Source organism: Sciurus vulgaris (genome assembly GCF_902686455.1).
Source record: "Sciurus vulgaris genome assembly, chromosome: X".
In the NCBI taxonomy this organism is placed as follows: domain Eukaryota; kingdom Metazoa; phylum Chordata; class Mammalia; order Rodentia; family Sciuridae; genus Sciurus; species Sciurus vulgaris.
The window spans coordinates 96,438,681-96,460,834 of record NC_136471.1 but is presented as its reverse complement, the minus strand read 5'-3'; the positions used below and the strand labels follow the sequence as shown (position 1 = coordinate 96,460,834).

Here is a 22,154-nt window from a genome sequence, read left to right as displayed (position 1 = left end):
CCAATTTGCTTAGGGCCTTGCTAAGTTCCTGAGGCTGGCCTCAAACTGGCAATCCTACTTCAGCCTCACATCACTGGGATTAGCGCCACGACCATCTCCCCAGCGCTTTTTACAGCTTCTTGATCCCCTTGATACCTTATACCTGACACTCTACCCTTTATCAAAGCCCACTTCTGTATTACTCATTAATCCTGGTTGCATATTAGTTCCTTTCCCAGGTACCATTTTGCTTCTTGTGTTTGTCTACTGTTAAACCTGCCAGATAGGAGACCAGGGCTCGGAAGGCCCCAGCTGGGTCACTGCACTGAGCCCTCTGCACCCTGCAGACAATGGACAGTGGGGAACAAGGGTGTCTCCTCTTATCTCTTCCTGAAAACTACATGCCATTCAACATTTAGTACCAACTGTGTGCCAGGCACTGTTGCACACATATGGGACACAGCAGTGAATTAAAAAAAAGAAAAAAAAAAAAAAAAAAAAAGAAAAAAGAAAACCCTGACCTCCTGGGACTTATGTTCTGCTAGGTCAAAACCCAGAAAAGACAGCATAAGTAAATTGTTAGAAGTGGATTGGGGCTGGGAATGTGGCTCAGTGGTAGAAGGACTTTCCTCGCATATGCAAGGTCCTGGGTTCCTCCCCAGTATTGCAGGTGGGGAAAAAACTTGTACTTTTAGAAAGGTGAAGAATAGAGCCGGGTCTGGGGATATGGAGTTATTGGGGATGCAGGCAGGGATTTTTAAATAGGTAATCAAGGAAGTCATCCTGTGGAAGGTGACTGATTCAGGGATTTGGAAGAAGCTAGTGAATGAGGCATTCTGATATATGGGGCAAAGGGAACTTCTAGCCAGTGCAAAGTCCTGGATTGTGCCTGCCTTATTCAGGAACAGAAGGAAGTATGGCTGGAGTGAGGAAAAAGGGTAGGAGATGAGGTCTATCCAGTGGTGGTGACTTATCTTTGTAATTATTTCCATTCACATCATGGCCCAGGAAGTCCTTGCTAACATGAACCTTACTGAAAATCCTAACTGGTGTGATCAAGGCTGCTGTAAAGGGAAGTTCAGAAGAGGCAGAGAGCCTGCTTTTGAACTGGGGTGCAGTGTAGGAAGTCCCAGAAGGCCCACCAAGGCTGCCCAGTCCCTTGAGCTGGAGTTTTCCAGGCAGAGAGGAGTGAGGGGTTTGGTATGCCTAATAGTACCTGGCACGCAAAAGAACACAGTAAATAACAAATACAACCGTGGAGGGGAACTGCGGACAGTGCTGTGGCGGACAAGAAGAGGTAGTTGAGGTGCTAGAAAAAGCGATTCAGGGTGCATGCGTTTGCGTGAGACAGGAAGAAGCCCCGCCCCACCCAAAGTTCCAAGCTTGCGCAGTACTGGAGCCCGCCCCTCTAAAGGTCTATCTTTCTTCTCAGTCTAGGCTCCACCCCAAGAGGTCGAAGGAGAGAGAGGAAGGGTTAAGGGCGGGACGGTGCCCGATTGAACGTTCTTTGAACCAGTCAGTCACCTTGCGGAATATTCAGCCTATAGTTAGGAGTATTGAACAAAAAGGAACTCCCCGCCCCCACGGCGAAAACCAATGAAAATCGGGCAGGGGAGAAGGGGCGATAAGGAGGAAAGGTGAAATCACGCCTCTTCAGCTCAGCCACGCCCTTCATTCTTGCTCTGCCTCACCACAGGGAACAAATCCGATTGGCTCAGCGACAACCTCAAAGGGCGGGGCTGCACACGTTCACAGTGGGAATGAACGGTGGAGGGGGGGCGGCAGGGCGGGGCTAGGCTGTCCTATCTAAGGTGGTAAAAGCCAATGATTATCCAGGCCACCTCTTTTAGAAAAGTCATCTTCTTTTGAACCTTTAAAATTCCTGCCTCCCGGGGCATCTCAAGGGACCAGAACTAATTGTCTCATCTTTTTTCCTCCTTGTAAAAGTCCCGTTTGCCACCATGGGGATGTACCAAGTGAGAACGAATAGGGGGAGAGAGTGGTGACCAGCAGCCTGGCTACTGGCTGCTGCTCACCTCGGCGTTAACAAACCTCTGGAAAGATCGAAACCGAGTACTAAACCGCCACATTTACCCCTGGCGCCATTCCAGGGCCGGCGCCACATTCCCCTGTGGGCGCGCAATGGCCGTGCCCCCTCCCGCTGCGGACGCGTCTTTTGGTACAGGCAATCAGAGGTGAGTCCCCTCCTTCCCACTTCACCCTTTCCAGCGCGTGCGTGCGCATGCGTGGAGCGCAGCGCGCGCGGCGGTTGGGCCGTTGGCTGTTCGGCCCTGGGATCCGCCGCGTCTCCGCGAGCAGTCGGCTCTGAGCCGCGAGCCGCAGTGAGCACTCGGATTCCAGCGGGCGCCAACGAGCCCGGGGGCATCGCCCGCAGCGGCCAAGCTCATGGCCGGCTGAGCGGGACGCCGCCTCCGCCTCAGCCACCGCCGCCGCCGCCGCCTCCTCCTCCTCAGCCGGCGGCGGCCCGGGCCCAGCAGCCATGGCCGAAGACTACTGGGACGGGCGCCTGCGGCGAACTGGAGGAGAAGGAGGTCGCGCGGCCTCATCCTGGGCCGCCGCCCCAGGCGCCACCGCGCCGGCCCCGAGGCTCTGAGGTTGCTCGCGCGCCCCCGCCGGTGAGCGCGTCTGCGAGACCCAGGGTGGGGGGCTTCTCCTATAGAACAAACCCAGACACCGGGCGGTGCCCCCGGGTCTGGGCTGCCAGGCTGGCAGGTGCCCCCTTTTCCCAACGAATTTCCCAGAATGCATCAGGGTCGGGGGTCATTTGAGGCCTCCCTGACCTTGGCCCCGCCCTGGGCCCGTCCTGGGAGCTGGGGATGGAAAGTGCTGTGGGTACTAAGGGGGAGCAGGGTGATCAAAGGACCGGAGGATGTGGGAATGGGTAACGAGTAGCGAAAGACTCGAGGTTTGGTAATGGAGGCCTGAGATGTGCAGGGGTCGGAGCATGTAAGGTTTGAGACTCAGTGTGTGTTAATGGAAGGGGTTTGCAGGTCCCTGAGGGATCTGATAGTGTATTTAGGGGATAGGGTCTCAGGAAAATTCTAGGATATGCTAGTGGAGTTTTGGGCTCAAAGGCCCAGTGTATATGTAGGTGACAGGGTGGTAGAAGTACCAGAAAGTGTGGCAGTCGGATCAGGGCTAAGAGGCCCCGTGTATGGTGGTGACGGTCAAGATGGTATTAATTTTGTGTCTGTCGATGGTGAGACTGCAGAGTGTGAGGGTCCAGGGTGTGCTCATGGAGGGACAGATGGAGGACTCGAGTGTCCAGTGTGTGCTAAACAGTGGCCTTAGTGGTGTATGCATGTGGTAATAAAGATCTGGGTAGTGTGAGGCCCAGTATATGCCAAGGGTGTTTAATGGGGGCACGATGGTGGAAATGAGCCTGTGTTATTGGGTATCAAAATTGTGTATATATGTGTGAAGAGGGTGATGGTGAGGGAAGTGTCTTAGTACTGTAAGCGCTCAGCACACTAAGGGTCAAGGTGAGGTGTGAGTCCACAAAGACAGGGAATATGAGACTCCAGAAAGTAATACTGTATATGAAGTTCTAGTGACTGCTAATGTGGTTTTAGAGTCAAAGACATGTAAATGTGTACCATCGGGGGAGAGTCAGCAGTATGAGATCTGGAATATGCTAAGGAGTGTCAGAACATTGTGAAGACAATGTGTTCATGTTGGTGCAGCACTGGAATATATTGAGGTTCAGGGGGAACCTCAATAGTAGAACTGTGGAGGGCATCTAGTGTGTAATAGGGGGAGCAGTGCTATGAAGAGGCCCAAATGTGAACCAACAAGGGTTAAAACTGTGGAGGGATTGAAGCAGAGAGAGACAGGACAGGAATATGTGATGGTGTAGGTGTGCCAAAGTGGATTAGAGCCATGGAGAACTGAAGTGTGTGCTAATGGGGGTCAGGACTGAATGGAGAGCTGTGTATATTAATGAGGGTCAGACCATTACAGAACAGTGTGTTTGTGTGTCCCTGGGGAATAGGGCTGAGTAAGAGTTCAGGGTGTGCTAATGGGGAGGCAGGACTTGTAAGGCCATGTGTGTGCTAATAGGGGTCAGGGTAGAGTGAAGGTCCAGTTTGTGCTGATGGAGGGGCTAGGGTAGTGGAAGAACCCGGACAGAATGTATGTTAACGATGGTCATAGGTGTGAAGGGGCCTGAGTGTGGGCAAAAACTGGTCGGGGATCTTCAATGTTCATTTTGTGCTAATGAGATCTAGAGCAGTGTGAAGAGCCAGTGAATGTTAATTCAGGTCAGTTGTGGAGTGTCCCAAGTGCATGATAGTGAGGGCCAGAATCCTGGGGGGAACCATACATTAATAGGGGATCAGTACTGTGAAGGAGCTAACAGGCAACTGGGTCAGGGAGGGGCCCAAGAATGTGTTGGCAAAAGTTATTTAGAGGGACTGAGCATATGCCAACAGTGTTCAGTGCAATAAGTTAGGGCTTTGAGCACTGCAGGGGGAGTTAGAGATAAAAGGGGAAATCATGGGTGCTAATAGGAGTTAAGATGTAGTGAGACCTTGAGGGTGTGTGCCCATGAGGGTCAGGATGAGGAGTTATGTGACTATGGGAGTAATAGTGTAATAGCTGTGTCCTCAGTGGATCGTATGTTATGAAGTGGAAGTATCCTTGGGTATGAGAATAGTCTGAGGATGGGTGTGTGTCCTTGGAGGGTCAGGAAGGACATGTGCCCTTTTTTTAAAAAGAAAATTTAGTTGTAGGTAGACACACTACCTTTATTTTATTTATTTTTATGTGGTGCTGAGGATCGAACCCAGTGCCTCACAAGTGCTAGGCAAGCACTCTACCACTGAGCTACAACCCCAGCCCCCTGGACATATGCCCTTTTTGGGGTAGAGTTGTATATCCAGTTTCTTGCCCCCTTCTTCACTTACTTCAAAATCTATAGGTTCACAAAACTGAAATGATAATATTAATAGTTTTGCTGCATATAAATTTTGAAGTATCTGTTCACAGGGGCCTGCTCAGCTTCTCCAGCCTCACCACTGGGAGTATTGCATGATACACAGATTTCCTACCACATCTTCCTAAAGTCTCAAAAAATGGAACTCTATAACATATCAGCCCTTCAGGGTTCCAGAAGTCATGACTGCTCCTGACTCCCTCCCTGTTTTTCATTCAGCCCTCCTTACAGTTTCTCCAACCCCCTCCCCCATTCCTTGTCACCACATGCAAAGCAATGGGTATCCATGCCATATGGGGACACAAGATAGTTTTTGGGAGCTGGCCATGATTTACCTTTCTTGGTCATGGGTCCAGTGTTCAGCTTCCCAATTCAGGATTTTGTTGTCAGTATCCTATGTTCTCTGGATGGACCTCATCTTTTATCTGAGGTCTTTCTGCTATGCTGGACCCTCTTTCCTTCCTGAGGGCAGTGAGTTTATACAGGCCGATACAGGGGTGGGAGCTGCTGGGTTAAGCACCTGATTTCAAGGTAACAGATGACCCATTTCTCTCAAATCTAGCCCCAGCCTCATCCTCGACCTCCTATCTAGCTCTACTTCCCTTGGGCCCAGGGCCATTGTAGTCCCTGCTGTGAGTCCAGATGGTTCCTGGGCCAGGTCTTTCCCCCTCATCACTGGCCCAGAGCCCGGGAGGAAGCAGAAGAAGGCCAGCTTAAACCTTTTGGTGGCCCATTCTCTCCAGCAGCCCATCTAGGTCATATTCCTGGACCATCATCTCTGGGCCACCTTATTTGGGGTTGTTCATGAGTAGCAGGGACTCACCACGTCAGTGGAGATTGATCCTACCTGATCATTTGTTTCTGTCATATGTACTTTTTGAGCATCTCTCTGTGTCAATCACTGTTTCAGATCCTCAGGATATATGTGTGACCTAAACAGTTAGAAGTTTACCATGTTAGTGCTACTATCTAGTTGTGGTGAGGAGGTAAATGGTAAAGAGCAAAGATACCAATAAATAGATGGTATAATTTCTAAGGAGGTAATGAATGCTGGGGGGAATCACTGGCAAGGTGAGGGATTTCAAGATGGTTGAGATTTTTAAATAGGGTTTTTCATGGAGGCCTCATGAAAAAGGCAACATTTGAGCAATGAAATGAAGAGGGTGGGGAGTATACTATTTCACAGTCTAGATGAAGGATGTTTTAGGTACCAGGAACAACCAGTGCAAAGGCCCTGAGGTAGGACTCTGCTCAGTGTGGTTGTACAATAGCAGCTAAGAATGAACAAGGGGGGGCTAAGGCTAGAGAGCTAATGGGCAAATGAGATAAGGCCTGTGGGGCCACATTGAGGACTAGGGTGTTTATTTGGGATGATAAAGGAAATGTACATTAGTAGAAGAGAAAGGTGACCTGGCTTGTGAAAATCTGGGTTGGACACTGTCCCAACTGGATTGAATGTTTCCAGCAGCTCTGAGGACAACTGGAGTGCACTCAGATGCCCCCTCTCAACTTTATGCAGTGGTTGGGTCTGGACAGGAACTCCCCACCCCCTGTCTGGGTAGAGCAGTGGGGTAGTCCACTAGTCACCATGACAGTGGTTGCTAAGGGAGGCCTGAGGGTCCTTGTGGCCACAGGGAGCATTCTGCCTTGGCAGTTGGGGGCAATGTGGGGCTGGTGCCAGCGGAACATGCCATTCTATAGGCGCGCCCGGGGCTGTGTCACTGGTCCTTCAGTTCTGAGCGAGCCCCTTGTCCCACCTGTGGCTGGATCCATCACTACCGCTGCACCCGAGATTGCCTGCTGTGGAGCCCTCTGCTCCCACAGTGAGGTTGCCACTGTGGAGACCAACAATCTACTGGTTGGGCCCTTGCCCTCAGCCAGCCACCCAATTCTGAATACCCAGGTGGGCTACTTAAGAGTGTTTGTGTCACTGCTCCCCAATAGGTTGTCATAGGTTTTAGTGTACTCATGGTAGTCAAATAAATGCTAATGTGGGACCTGTTTCTATCCATGTCTCCTGCTCAGGTCGCCATGGATCGGATGAAGAAGATCAAACGGCAGCTGTCAATGACACTCCGAGGGGGCCGAGGCATAGATAAGACCAATGGTGCCCCTGAGCAGATAGGCCTGGATGAGAGTGGTGGCGGTGGTGGCAGTGACCTTGGAGAGGCTCCAACCCGTGCTGCCCCTGGGGAACCTCGCTCTGGACGGGGCCCACTTAGCTCTGCACCAGGTCGGTCCAGTGACTACTACTACTTGCCCTCAGTCCCCAGGTGCTGTCTCCCAGCCAAGTTCCTCTTAGACTTCTGTCATTGTCATTTTCCTTTCTTCATTTTCTCCCGTTCCTTACCATTCTTTTTCACCACTCTCTGTCTGTCCTTGTTGCTCCTTTCCTTGGCTTTGTGTCTATGCTCCAGGGCAAAGGGTATCTTCCCTATTAGAGTTGTCCCAAGACTCCTTCTGCCCTTCTGCACTCTGTGATATGATAGCCCTCAGGCCTCCTGGCACTCTGCCTTCCCTGGGCCGGCCTTCCTAGGGCCCTTGGTTACCTCTGCTGCCACCTGCCTTCTGGCCCTGTGCCAGCTGCAGTCTCAGCTCACCCTTGGAATGAGGTGCTCCACTAGGTGACTATTGTTGCCTACCCCTCCCCCCCCATCCTGTTCAACCTCTTCTGGGCCCACCTGGGCTTCCCTGGGTTCCACTACCCTCTCCCTGAGGGACTCAAGACTGGTCCTGGGGCCATGTGCCTACATGGGTATGATGAGGGAATGTGTTTGTGTGTGGGAGGGTGTTCTTGACCCCCACCTGGCCTGCCCTCCCCCATCCCTACCACCAGAGATTGTGCACGAGGACTTGAAGATGGGGTCAGATGGGGAGAGTGACCAGGCTTCAGCCACATCCTCGGATGAGGTGCAGTCTCCAGTGAGAGTGCGCATGCGCAACCATCCCCCACGCAAGATCTCCACTGAGGTGCTTAACCCCCTGTCTCGGTAATGGAGGAACTGGAAAAGGGGTTGGGTCTGGGGAAGTGGAGTTCATGGTCCTATTTTTCCCTTGTCTTGCCTGCTAGGACATCAACAAGCGCCTGTCGCTCCCAGCCGACATCCGGCTGCCTGAGGGCTACCTTGAGAAGCTGACCCTCAATAGCCCCATCTTTGACAAGCCCCTCAGTCGCCGCCTCCGCCGTGTCAGCCTGGTGAGCACCTTCTGTTCCTGCTCTCTCCTCCTCTTGCTCCTCCTCTCCTAGTGCCTTCCCCTGGGCCTACTTCAACCTGCCTCCTTCACCCCACAGTCTGAGATCGGCTTTGGGAAACTGGAGACTTACATCAAGTTGGACAAGCTGGGTGAGGTGAGAGACAGCCAAGAGGTCCATAGTGGGGATGGAGGTCAGTGGAAACTCTCTGTAGCTTCATACCACCTCTCTTGTCACTTCTTCACACCCCAGGGTACCTATGCCACTGTCTACAAAGGCAAAAGCAAGCTCACAGACAACCTTGTGGCACTAAAGGAAATCAGACTGGAACATGAAGAGGGGGCACCCTGCACCGCCATCCGGGAAGGTACAGACCCCATCTCGTCTGGCTCTCAGACTTTCCTTACTCCCCATGGCACACAAACACTCCATGGTGAGGACAGAAACTAGAGGTTCTGGAAAACCCCTTGCCAATGCTCTGGGCTTCATGAGAATGCCCATCACCCACATATCCAGGTAATGGAGTAACTAGGAATCTGTAAATGAACCAGGGAAGGTGAGTGAATTGCAAACCATGGTGCTTGCTTTGGTTCTGAGAGTACCCCTTAAAATGTTCAGAATAGCACATGGAATGGATTTGCATTGTATAAAAAGTGAGTGTACAAACCAGCCTGTATACTGAGGGTTAAAGCAAATTCCTTCCCAGAAACCAAAATCAGACTGTAAAAAACTGTTGTCACATGAACCTTGAGCAGCCATCAAAGGTTCTTGTTTTGTGCTTGTCTCTGAGCATTATTTTCTACATCTGGAACACAGAGATGACTTACCTTCTTGGCATAGGGTAGGTTAGAGCTAGTTGCTGTAAGATATTACCTCAAACTGTGTGGGGAAAGAAGGAAACCCTGGGCTTAGCCCATGTCCTCACCTTTGTCCTGAGTGGGACTTTGACAATTGCTCCATTTCATTCCCATGCTTCCTGCAGTGTCCCTGCTCAAGGACCTCAAGCATGCCAACATCGTTACACTACATGACATTATCCACACGGAGAAGTCCCTCACCCTTGTCTTTGAGTACCTGGTAAGGTCGAGTGGTCCTGGAGCGAGGTGGGGAAGTGACCAAGAGCCTCTGGATGTGACCCTGTTCCTATACTGCCTCTTTTCTCTTCAGGACAAGGACCTGAAGCAGTATCTGGATGACTGTGGGAATGTCATCAACATGCACAACGTGAAAGTGGGTGTGGGGCAAGAAGCAGGGGCAGGAGGGGGACCCCACTCAACCCACTCCACCCTGTCCCATGAGTCTTCTAGAAATGGCCATTTCCCATTTGACTTTTTTTTCCCTGGGAATGCTTGACATTGGGTGCCTGTCCTCTTTTGTTTAACAAGGCTCTGGACTCAGTGTATTTGGGAGGGAACAGTATGTGCTTGCTGGGGGTTGGACTGGTGGATACCCTTTGACCTCTGCCTGCCATTCCTGGGTCCCCAGCTGTTCCTGTTCCAGCTGCTCCGTGGCCTGGCCTACTGCCACCGGCAGAAGGTGCTACACCGAGACCTCAAGCCCCAGAACCTGCTCATCAACGAGAGGGGAGAACTCAAGCTGGCTGACTTTGGTACCGCCAGCCTCCCCCTTCTTCCTTTCAATCCCGCAGCCTTATTCTCCCGGCACTCCCTTTCCCCATGGCCACTTAGTCTCATTTCCCATCAGCCTTTCTACACTTTGCCTAGGGCACCCTCAGTCCCAATTATACTCTGCCCCCCCCCCCCCCCCCCCCCCCCCCCGCCCATGATCTCCTCATTCCAGCTGCGCCTTCTCTTTGCCTCCCAGGCCTGGCCCGTGCCAAGTCAATCCCAACGAAGACATACTCCAATGAGGTGGTGACATTGTGGTACCGGCCCCCTGACATTCTTCTCGGGTCCACGGACTACTCCACCCAGATTGACATGTGGTGAGGAGAGATGGAAGTATGGCAGGGCCAGGTGGTGAAGGGGTTGGCTGTTGTGACCAAACCACCCAGCCAACTGCCTCCCTGTTCACTGTGCCCTCCCTGCCCAGGGGTGTGGGCTGTATCTTCTATGAGATGGCCACAGGCCGGCCCCTCTTCCCGGGCTCCACGGTGGAGGAACAGCTGCATTTCATCTTCCGCATCTTGGGTGAGGAGGCATGCGCCTTAGGAGCTGTGGGCACATGCAGGGAGGATGTGAGATGTTTGGAATCAAACTCCTTTTCCTTGTTAGGAACCCCAACTGAGGAGACATGGCCAGGCATCCTGTCTAATGAGGAGTTCAAGACATACAACTACCCCAAGTACCGGGCTGAGGCCCTTCTGAGCCACGCACCCCGGTGAGGCTAGTGGGTGGGGTGGGCATTAGGGACCAGAGTGTCCAAACTCAATGTAAAACAGATTCCCTTGTCCTTGTGGTAGACTTGATAGCGATGGGGCTGACCTCCTCACCAAGCTGCTGCAGGTGAGACCATTTTCCTGGACCAGTCTTGGGGGTGGGGGGTTCCAGGTGTGAGGAGACAGTGACCCCCAGAGGCTCTGAGGTTGGCAGGAAGAGACCTTCTCGTTGAAAATACTAATGTACTCTCTTCCCCCCAACTCAGTTTGAGGGTCGCAATCGGATCTCCGCAGAGGATGCCATGAAACATCCATTCTTTCTCAGCCTGGGGGAGCGGATCCACAAACTTCCTGACAGTGAGTGGAGCTGGAGAATGGATGAGCTGGGGCAGGGATTATGGGGAAGAGGACTGCTTGGGGCAGCTGAGCTGGTTGTGTAGGGTTCTAGCTGTGCCATCTCTAAGGGGACATCCTTGTTCATACGTGCAATGGGTTGTATTTATTTAAAAATTGTTTTTGGTTTTCAGTTCCTTTACCTTTCACAAAAATTTTCAAACATACAGTACATAAAAATATGCAATAACACTCTAGATATTTCCTTATATATGTGCTAAAAATGCACAAAGCTTACGTGTATAATGTAGTTAAATGTCACATACTAAGCATACCCATAAGCATAGCCAACACACAGGTCAAGAAACGAAGATAGAAGCTTCCCTTGAGTTCCCTCACAAATCATCTTGGATATTCCAGGCCCCCTCCCTAAAAGGGACCATTGTTTGTTTGTTCGTTGTGGTACTGGGGATTGAACCCATGGGCACTTTACCACTAAGTTATATCCTTAACTCCCTTTTAAATTTTGCGATAGGGTCTCATCAAGTTGTCCAGGCTGGCCTTGAACTTGCCATTTTCCTGCCTCAGCCTCCCAAGTAGAGTAGTTGGGGTAATCAGCAGGACCATTGTTTTAATGCCCCCCCCCCCTTTTTTTTCAAATTTCATTTTAACCCAACAAATGTTTGTTAACCTTTGCCGAGTATGGTGGTGCACTTAACTACTAGGGAGGCTGAGGCAAGAGGATGTCAAGATTAGTAAAACCCTGTCTTAAAATAAAGAGTAAACAAAAAGGGCAAAGATGTAGCACAGTGGTACTCTTGTGTTCAATCTCCGATACTGCTGAAAAACAAAAACAAACCAAAAACAAAAAATTTGTGTGATCAGTTCACACAAATACTGTAACAACTCATCAACTCAGCTAATGTGGTTTTCTCTATTTCCCTCTGATTATTTTGAATCAAATCCAATCCCAGACATTATATTTATCCTTAAATAATTTGGGCATGTATCTATGGAAGATTTTTAAAAAAAATTGTATCTCACCTAAAACAATTGGCCCACTTTTCCTGTTTCTTGACCAGATTAATATTTCACACAGGACATTGTGGCACACACCTGTAATCCCGGTGACTACGGAGGCTGAGGCAGGAGGATTGCGAGTTCAAGGCCAGCCTCAGCAACTTAGGCCCTAAGAAACCTAGTGAGACCCTATCTCAAAATTAAAAACAAAAAGTGCTGTGAATATAGCTTGGTGGTAAAGGGTCCCTGAGCTCAATCCCCAGTACCAAAATAATAATAATTTAAATCAGATTCTAAAACACTATCCATCACCCGGACTTAACCAGGTAGTCATTGTAATTCCATTATCACACTTGAAAATAATTTCTTTGTGACATGCAATAATCCATATCTCATCTTCCCTAGTTGTAGCTGGTTTCTGTGTGGAATTATTCAGTGAGTCAGGCCTCTCAAAGAAGGGGCAACTTGGTCTAATTCCTTCAGTGGGACCATATGGGGGCTGGTCTTGAATGGCGCTATGGATTATACCTTACATAGGGGTATCTCTTAAACCCACAGCTACTTCCATATTTGCACTAAAGGAGATCCAGCTACAAAAGGAGGCCAACCTTCGGTCCTCATCAATGCCTGACTCAGGTAGGTGTGGGGCCTCCCCTGCCCCTGCCCCACCCACCTACCTGCTTGCCCACCAACAGCCATCCGCTCTGCTTTCCCCTGCAGGCAGGCCAGCTTTCCGTGTGGTGGACACCGAGTTCTAAGCCAAGTTCTAAGCCACAGACCGAGGTCCCAGCAGGCAGCGGCTGGAGGGATGCCACACCCCTCACAGGGCAGACCCCAACTGCATCCTCCCTGCTTGCTGCCTGCCTACCTGCCTGAGCCATGCTCACCTGCCCACTTGTCTCCTGCCACCTGCCCAAACACCCGACCATTGGCCTGTCTGCTGGGTGCTAACAAAGCTCTCATCACTCCTTTGCTTGGTCTGTCTGTCTCTTTCTCTCTCTCTCTCTCTCTCTCTCTCTCTCTCTCTCTCTCTCTCTCTCTCTCTCTCTCTTTCTCTTTCTTTCTTTCTCTTTCTCTTTCTCTCTGTCTCTCTTTCTCTCTCTCTGTGTCTCGGTAGTTGCCGGCGGACAGCATGGCCGTGCCAGCCTCCCACACTGAGGCCAGGCCTACCCCTCCTCGTCACACCCTCCCCCAGGACCACTACCCCATGGCCAGCCAGGGGTCCGAAGCTAGCCCAGGCTGGGGCTCTTGATTCAGACAAGAAGGTGGTGATGCCTTGGGTCTGAGGCACTCTCTACCTGCTTTCCTGCCTACCCCACCTGCCTCATGTTGTGTGGGCCTTTTTTTGTTTGTTTGTTTGTTTCATTCATTGTTTTTTTTTAATTATTTTAAATGAGGTTTTCATTTTTTTAAATGCAATATCTCTGTATACAGACTGGCTGGGCCCTGCCCCCTGTGTGAGGCCCTCCCACAGTATTTTGTGCAATGAAGCCCCAGTCCTAGCCTTTCAGAGAGGCAGGGACACAGCCCCTATTTGGAACCCTGACCATCACCAGACCCTGGGATCGGCTATGGGAAAGCATGCCTTGGCCACTCGCCTTCCTCCCCTGCCTGCCATCCCCAGCTGCAGGGGGATCTATAAATTGCTGGAGACTCTGGGAGATGGACAAGGTGTGTGGGGGGGTCCCACTCTTTCCCTCCTGCAGTCCTGTAGCCGGGCCTCCTTCCTTCTCAGGGTCTCCCCAGCCCAACCCTCCTGCCCTGTCCCACTCGGTGCTGTTGAGTAGGGGCCCTGCCAGGAAGGAACTGACCAACTCAGCCAGGAGCCATAGTGTGTATACATGCACAAGCAGGGTCAAAGGGACACATCGGGGGTTTGTGCCCAGGTGTTGCTCCCTAACCCCTGGGAGGGTGAGACAGGGCAGGGACAGTCTCCAGGGTCCATCCCTGGATGGGTGGTTACCTCCCCTTCCTCTACCCTAAGCCCTTGGGGCCCTCAAATGGGGTGGGAGGGCAAGGGTGGGAGCCCTCCTAGTGGGATTTGGGGGGTTGGGTTCCTGAATGCACCATAATCGCTGTATGAAATATTAAAAAGTCTAAAGTGAAAAGCCTGATTGCAAATCCCTGTAAAGGGGCAGGGGCTCAAGCTGGGGTGATTATTGGAATTTTGGAGAATTCATACCTGGTCCCCATCATCTAAGAGAACCTTGGGAGTGGGCCAGGGACATGGCATGAATATGAAAAAGACCTCTGAGGGATTGTACACAATGATTGAAGCAGGTAGGGCAGGCTGAAGAGTGTTGATGGGCTGAGAATTGAGCAGAGAGAGGAGTTAGATATATCCAGCAATAGGAGCAAGGCTGACAGGTGGAGGCAGGAGGGTGTAGAGAAGCTGTTTGAAGCACATTGAAAGGCCCAATTGAACCAGTGTGTATGGATGAGGTAGAGAGGCCCAATATGACCACCATATACTTGAACAGGACTGCTTGGAGAAGGAATGAGAAGGCTAGATGTTGGGTTGCTGAGTAGGTAGAGGAATCCTTTAATACATGGATCAAGTTCAGGAGTTGGGGTCACAGAGCTGGAAGTTTGGACTATTGGTGTCCAAGTAGTGGAAACCATGGGCATGGGTGAGGTGACCTTGGGAAGGGTTCACAGCTTGGGACTCGCTCTCATATGGGGATAATTCAAATTTAATTTCCTTAGTTTCTTCTGTCCTGTGAATTCTAGCCCACATCCCCCAAATCTTGAAGTCAAGAATAGACAACAGGCTGAAGAGGTGGGGTGGGCAGGAGAGGCAAATGCTACAAGTAATGGTAAGCCTAATTAAGTGACTTTCCTGAAATCCAGTGGTTGTGACCTCAGACCTCTAATCACCCCATTGTGTCCTTGTATGCACTTTGATGGTATTTCAGTTTGCAGTTTCATGGTGCCACAATGGCTGCCACGTCCCCAGAGATAGGAATGCAAGCCTGGCAAACAGGACACCCTGTTTTCTTGTAACAGGGCTGCAACTTTCACAAGCTCCTCAGCAGATTTCCTGTGCCATCCATCTCTTGGCTAGGATCAGATGACATGGCCACCTATGGCAGCAAAGAAGGCTGAAAAAAATGAGGACCTTGCAAAGGGGAACAAGATTGCCAGACCAGACTTAAGAGGACTAGAATTCACCCAACTGCTCTAGGAATGGTAGGGTTATTGGTATGAGCAGAGTTTGGTTTCTGAAGCGTAAAGAAACCAAGTCTAGGGCTGGGGGTGTAGCTCAGTGGTAGAGCACTTACCAGGCTCTGGGTTCAATTCCCAGTACCACAAAACAACAACAAAGTATAGGGCTGGGGAGGAAGGCCTCTCAGATTTACCTGGTTGCCCAGGTAAAGGGAGGGGCAGTTTGCAGAGGGGCAGATTCAGTGAATTTGATAAGATTCAATTGGGCTTGAAGAGTAGCTTTTGTTATGTGCCAGATCCAACTCAAATGCTACTTTCTTTGGGGGTCCCCAAGCTCCCTTTTCTCCCTGAGGGCTCACACAATTCAAGGTTTTGTGACCACTTATCTGTGACAGGTCTGGGTTAGGGGCTGGAATAGTGTTTGAGTTGCAAAGATCAATCTCTGCCCCACAAGCTAACTGAAAATGGGGTAAATTATGAGATTGAGGGCTGCAATTGTGCAAGGAGACAGACCTGTATGCAAAAGGGCCTACGAGTGTGGAAAGGCAGGGGTTTTGCCTGTGGTGAATGGGTAGTAATAAATGAAGGAAGTCACTGAAACAGTCCTGGAATCGTGATGAACCTATCTTGGGGGAGTTTGGGACAGCCAGGAGGGGACAGCAAGTAGGCAGGTAACATGCAGAGAGTCAGAGGGAGAAAAATGTCAATCACCAACCAGTAGAGCTGGTAGCCCTAGCAGAAAAAAAGGTAGCATAAACTAGCATAGTGTTTCTCAACCAGGGACAACCCCTGCTCCAGGGGACATTTCATAATATCTGGAGGGAGAAACCTGGTTGGCCTGAGGGGTGCCACTGTTACCTAGTAGTAGTGCCAGGGATGTAGCTGAACAGCCTGCAAAGTTCCCCACAGCAAAGAAATGACAGAAGGACTGAGGTTGAGAAACCTGGCCTAGCACAATGCTTCTCAAACTTTCCCCTCAGGATCCTTTTATATTCTTAAAAATATTGAGGACACCTTAAGACCTTTGTTTAGATCAGATAGTCTCTGGATAATTCCACAAAACACACATGAGAAGAGACTGAAAAAGTATTTTGAAAATAGTTTTGACTTTGTGAACCCACTCAGTGGTTTTCCTGGGTAGAAAGCCCTGGAGCATAGTTTGAGAATTTCTGGCCTAGTGTTTAAGGTCACAGTTCTGGAACCAGATTTCCTGAGTTGGAACTACAACTCCCAGCACTTACTAGCTGGGGACAAGTGTGTTAACATTTTTGGTCCTCAGTTACCCCCATTGTTGCCCATGGAGGACAAAGGATAGTACCTGCTGCCTGAGGCTACTACTAAAATCCAACAAAACATTTAAACAGGGCAGACTACTAGTTATTATTACTGTGACTCCAACACACAAGAGGAGCCTGGGGCTGACTTGCCTTCATCACTCTTTTCTATCGAATGAATCTAGTTCAGAAAGGGAAAAAAGTGGCCTGCAGGCCTAGGTGACTCTCTGGAGACCTCTTTTGCATTGGGTCTTGATGGATGAGAAGGGTAGTAGAATGAAAGGAGGACATTCTGGTCAGGTTAATGAAAGTTCCACTCCAAGGATAGGGGTCCGCAGTCCTCAGCAGAGAATCAGGCAGGAAAAGTTCCGGGGCCTTTGTGATTTCCGGGGCCTTTGTGATTTCCTGAGCACTCCTTAACATGTCCTTGCCCACCATGGGAAACTCAGCCTCCGCCTTCCAGGCAACCTTTTACCCTAACTCAACATGGCGTTAGAATCGCAGAAGGCATTATTGTCTTTCTTAGTTCCCATCTGGGGGTTTTACACCGTCTATATGTTGCAGAGATCACAGCCCACCGCCCGATGCCCGCCTAGCCCTTTGACGCGTCCGAGCGAGGGGCCCATTTCCAAGATGGCAGTAGCCCCTTGACTGTTTGGGGGGCTCTGCTTCCGTTTCCGGGATCAGAATCCGGAAGTGGCAGTTGAGGGTCCTCTTCCTATCTTCAGTTGCGTTGGCAGTTAGAAGAGGACGGACGGCGATGGCGGCGGTCGCAGCGGACCCGGCCGCAGCTGCCGTCGCGGAGGCCGCTGAAGACAGAGAAATACAGAATGAGGCGATCCCTGGTCTGGACGACCAGTGGCGCCAAATCGAGAATGGCGAGAGTGGGCGAGAACGTCCACTGCGGGCCGGCGAAAGCTGGTGAGGCTGGGTTATAGCGAAGCCTTGGCTGAGGGGATGGCGGGGGCCTTGGCAACCGCGGGGGACTTGGAAGCCCATGTCTATGGAAGAACTGCTGCGGGGAGGGGCCGGTAGGACAGCGGGCGAGAGGGGCGGGGAAGTGCTTGTGAATGAAACGCAACGTCTGGGAAAGAGGCGGGGCCTGTGTGGTGCAGTCAGACGCCTGAGAACAAAATGGGGTTTGTTGTGGTGGAGGCGGGGTCTGAGAGGAAACAGCCATGGGGGTTGGGGCCTGCGTCGTGGAACCTGGAGCCTGGGAAGGAGGCGGGCTTTGTAACGTAAAGCGGGGGCGTGGCCTGCATTACGCAATGCAGTGTCTGCCGCGAGGAGCAGCCTCCTATTGCTCCGGGGCGCCTGCGACCGCGGGGAGCCTTGTGACGTTAGCTGAAGAGCAGAATCAGAGCAAATAGTCGTGGGCCCAGGGAGGGAGCAAGGGCTTACGTGGGGAAGGAGCCCGGCGCCTGGGAAGGAGGCTAGTCTTGTGAGGCGGGCTGAGGGGCGTGGTCTGAGGTCAAGGAAAGACAGTGGAGAGGCGGTTACTAAGGCAGAAAATGGCGCCTGCGAATGAGCAAAGTTTGTGACGCGATGGGGTTTTTTACTCTGGCGGAGGCCTTCCTAGAACTGGAGAGAGTGCAGGTGACTAGCACTGGAGGGGCCTTCGATGTTAAGTTTGTTTTATTTTAGTATTGTTTTGTTTTTATAATCATGAGAAAATCGTTACTTAAAAAGACAGACCATACCCTGATAAATCGACTTTTTCTACTGATTTTTTTTTTTTTTTTCTGATCAGTGCTGCTTGAAGTTACTGCTTCTGGGTTCATTTTATTTCTCGCCGGGTTGCATCTCTCTCTTTTTAATTATTAAAGGCGTAAGACCCTACAAAGATTATATATAAAATGTTTACGCAACTCAGATTGATGGACGTCCTTTTAAAATAAACTCTGTACTCTTCAGAAATGTCCAGGTCGTGAGAGACAAAGGCTGAAGAACTGTCCCAGATTGAAGGAATTAATGCATTTTAACAAGTCATGATAACTAAATGCAACATGTGATCCTCGATTGGATCCTAGAACAGGAAAAATAAATAAATTATTTTAAAAATCAGGGGTTTTCTCATTTTTTTCTTATTTTGCTGTAACATTCAATGGAGAAATCGGTAACATTTGATTAAAGTGGACAGATGAGATACTAGTGCTGCTAATTCCATTATTGGGATAATTGTGATTATGAAAGAATCTCCGTGTTTTTAGGAAATGCATACTGAAATTTCAGGGATAAGGAACCACCGTGTGAGCAAATTATTCTCAAATGGTTGAAAAAATAACATTTGTAAAAATGCATGTACAGGGGAGGGGGGAAATTGGGGAGATGTTGGTCACGGGGAATTTCAGTTAGACAAGGGGAACACATTTGGGAGATCTGTTGTACAAATATGGGGATTATAGTTAATAACAGTCTACTGTATACATGAAAATGGCTCAGATATTAAATGTTCTCAGCACAAAAGTGATTAGTATGTGATGTAGTGGATATGTTAATTGGCTTGATTTAGTCATTCCACAGTGTATACATATATCAAAATACCATGCTGTACACTAGAAGTGCACACAATTTTTGTTAATTTTAAAATAAAAATACCAGAAATACATATATAGAAACAACAATTGAGCAAATAGGAAAATGTTAGATTTGGGGAGTCAAAATGAAGGATCTATGGAAAGTCTTATTTTTGCCATTTTTCTTAGTTTTTTTCAAAGTAAAAAACTTAAGAATAAAGTAAAAATGTGTGAGTATGCCACCCAGGTTAAGATTCACAAACATAACCTTAAGAAATACTTCTGTGCCCCTTCCAGATGGAAATTCTTCCTGCTCCATGAGAAGCTGTTATATTGAATTTTTTAAGTGCATATTTGAATTTTTGAGTGAGTTTCTTCCTTTTCTTGAATGTTCTCCCATGGGTGTATGCATCTCTAAATAGTATTTGTTGGCTATGCTTTCTCTTTGTATATGTATGAAATCATACTTTATATGTGAACTTATACAGGATGCATGCTGTGAGCCCTTATATCAGGTAATACATGATATTTACATAACATTAATGGTGTTAACCTTGATCACTTGATTATGGAAGTGTCTGCCAGGTTTTTCAACTCTGAAGGCACCATTCTCCTCTTTACATAAACAGTAATTCTTTTAAAAATATGCATCATGTCCGTCCATTCTCCAAAGTGTTCCAGCAGCTTTCCATGTTACGCAATGTAAGTGCTAAAATGCTGACAATGACCTGCAGGGCTTTGTGAGGCTGGTTGCCCATTTCCATTCTGATTTCTTCTGGAATCTCTGATGACACATCCCCTCCTCCTCTCCATCCAGAGCCAGTACTGAACTCTTGATGTTCTTTAAACACAATTCTTAGGACCTTTTCTAGTGAGGTTTGCCTACTGTACAGAGTTCTTTAATAAAAGTACTAGTGAAATGTGTATCCCTGTTAGTAGGGAAATAAGTTGAGATTCACCAAATTGGCAATACAGAACCAAGCAGTGTTTTTGTACCATTACATCATAGCTCTTCAAAAAGGAAGAGAAAGCCTCAATCCATTGTGAAAATAAACAACCAGAACATTTTATACCCTATTTGGAGATGTTCAAAAGGGCCTCAAGGCTTTGTCTTTGCTCCTTTTGACCTTTATAGTCTTGTCATGATTATGTCATTGGTAGATAGAACAACAAATTCTGTTATCCTTGCTAATACTCTTGGAGGTGGTAGTTGCACAACATTGTGAATATACTAAATGCCCCTGAATTGTTCAATTTAAAATGGGTTAATTTTATGTTATGTGAATTTCACCTCATTAAAAAAAATGACCACACTGATATTGTTTCAGTATTGAAGTCAGATTATCTCTGATATTGTATTATCAAGAAACATTTTTGCTAAACTACTTTTTAATGCCTATTTAGGTAAGAGCAAAGCATCTAGAGATTCTTTAATTTGCCTTCCATTTATAGGGTTTTGCTGCAGTGGTCAGGAAATAAGTGTTTATGGACTAACCCCAAATCATAACACCTTGAATCAGTATTTATATCTGCATCTTCTGTCAGCTGGCAGATCTGAACAAGGGTAATTAATTGGGCATCTGAATTGATATAATTTCTGGGAGATTATATATAGACATATATAGACACACACCAGGGATTGAACTCGAGGGTACTTGACCCCCGAACTACATCCCTAGCCTTATTTTTTATATATATATATATATATATATATATATATTTTTTTTTTTTTTTTTTTTTTTTTTTTTTTTGCGGTGCTGGGGATTGAACCCAGGGCCTTGTGCATGCTAGGCAAGCACTCTACAAACTGAGCTATATCCCCAGCCCCCCTATTTTATATTTTATTTAGAGACAGGATCTCACTGAGTTGCTTAGCACCTCACTTTTGCTGAGGCTGCCTCAGCCTCCCCGCTGGGATTTCAAGCATGCACCACCATGCCTGGCTGGTGAATTTAAGACTAAATTCAATCTAATAGTATAACTTCCTTGGGAATTTTTAGTTTTTATTTTTGATAATGAACCATGTACAAACAATAAAATCAGGGTTAACTGAGGGGGTCTCTTGCAGGTCTGTGCAGGGGTTCATAGCTTCCTAACAAAGGTAAGCAATCACAGGGTTCTTGTTCAGGCAAAGGAAGGGGAGGGTGGCTGGGTTTAGAGCATTGGAGCAACGGATAGTGATGTATGAAGGGACACAACAATTTCTTAGATTATGCTTACATGTATCCCATTCTATGTGATTAACTACCCTAGGAAGATGAGCTTTCTTTTTGTTGTCTTTGTAAAATACTAAGTTGAAAAATGAGGACTTTTATAACAATTTCAAGTTAGTTAAAATTTGGAGAATTTTAGATAAATATGATTCCTATTGTCCTTTTATGGGTGATGTAACAAATATTTTTTGTTATCTTCCAAAGACAGCTTAGTCATTAATGAACATTTTTAATAATGTCATTGTTCTGAATTTGGGAAAGACAAAAATAGTTAGAAAAGATATGATATACAGTTGGGCATGGTGGCTGTAATCCCAGCAACTTGGGAGGCTGAGGTAGGAGGATTGCAAGCTGGAGAGCAGCCTCAGAAACTTAGGGAGACCCTCTCTCAAAAAGTAAAAAGGGCTGGGACTGGGGCTCAGTGGTTAAGTGCCCCTAGGTTCAATCCCTGGTACCAAAAAAAAAAAATTCTTGTCACTCACAACTTACATCTTAAAAAGTGTATTAAATGTCATTTTTCACAAAAGCAATGATAAATGACAAACATTAGGAACTTAATTTTTTAAAGCAAAGAATATTAAAAAATGAGTTAAGACTCAGAAAACGGGCTGGGGAGATAGCTCAGTCAGTAGAGTGCTTGCAAGGCAAGCACAAGGCCCTGGGTTTGATCCCTAGCACTGCAAAAAAAAAAAAAAAAGACTCAGAAAACAAATTAAGAATATGTCAAAAAGCACTAGAAGTTAACAGAATAGTTTGGTAATAAAAAATAAATTTCTAATCAGGGCAAAAAGACCCAAATTCTAATTTTCCTTCTGTGGCACATTATTCATGGGAAGATATACAGTAAAGGATTTAAAAATATCCCTTTATGTGTATATATTTAGGCTTATGTGGATATACAAAAACATTAGTAGAACAATGATGTACTATTACCTTTGGAATAAACTAAAAAAACTTTTAATAAACAAGTAGGAAATCACATTTTGGGGGGGTGGGTTCTGGGGACTGAACCCAGGGGTGCTTAACCACTAGCTACATCTCCAGCTCTTTTTATTTTTTATTTTGAGATAAGGTCTTGCTAAGTGGCTTAGGGCCTTGCTGAATTGCTGAGCCTGGCCTGGAACTTGTGATCCTCCTGCCTCAGCCTCCCAAGTTGCTGGAATTACAGG

General features: G+C 48.1%; 1 protein-coding gene across 6 annotated transcripts in view; it reads left to right on the top strand.

Moving 5' to 3' along the window:
• Positions 1-1,874: 1,874 nt before the first annotated feature.
• Positions 1,875-22,154, top strand: part of CDK16 (cyclin dependent kinase 16) — a 33,769-nt gene continuing 13,489 nt past the window's right edge. Inside the window, exons 1-17 of one of the 6 annotated variants that reach the window (XM_079123485.1) lie at positions 2,482-2,615; positions 6,959-7,166; positions 7,770-7,903; positions 8,004-8,129; positions 8,226-8,282; positions 8,379-8,493; positions 9,109-9,203; positions 9,294-9,356; positions 9,612-9,735; positions 9,951-10,071; positions 10,179-10,276; positions 10,361-10,466; positions 10,549-10,591; positions 10,731-10,821; positions 12,376-12,453; positions 16,985-17,177; positions 18,171-18,309. In XM_079123485.1, the coding sequence (XP_078979611.1) occupies positions 6,965-7,166; positions 7,770-7,903; positions 8,004-8,129; positions 8,226-8,282; positions 8,379-8,493; positions 9,109-9,203; positions 9,294-9,356; positions 9,612-9,735; positions 9,951-10,071; positions 10,179-10,276; positions 10,361-10,466; positions 10,549-10,591; positions 10,731-10,821; positions 12,376-12,453; positions 16,985-17,177; position 18,171 (1,647 nt within the window). In that variant the 5' untranslated portion in view covers positions 2,482-2,615; positions 6,959-6,964 and the 3' untranslated portion in view covers positions 18,172-18,309. Of the gene's footprint in view, positions 2,175-2,210; positions 2,616-6,958; positions 7,167-7,769; positions 7,904-8,003; positions 8,130-8,225; positions 8,283-8,378; positions 8,494-9,108; positions 9,204-9,293; positions 9,357-9,611; positions 9,736-9,950; positions 10,072-10,178; positions 10,277-10,360; positions 10,467-10,548; positions 10,592-10,730; positions 10,822-12,375; positions 12,454-12,537; positions 12,790-12,934; positions 13,924-16,984; positions 17,178-18,170; positions 18,310-22,154 lie in introns of those variants that run through there. The other 5 variants (XM_079123484.1, XM_079123482.1, XM_079123483.1 and 2 more) reach the window with 5 other exon arrangements.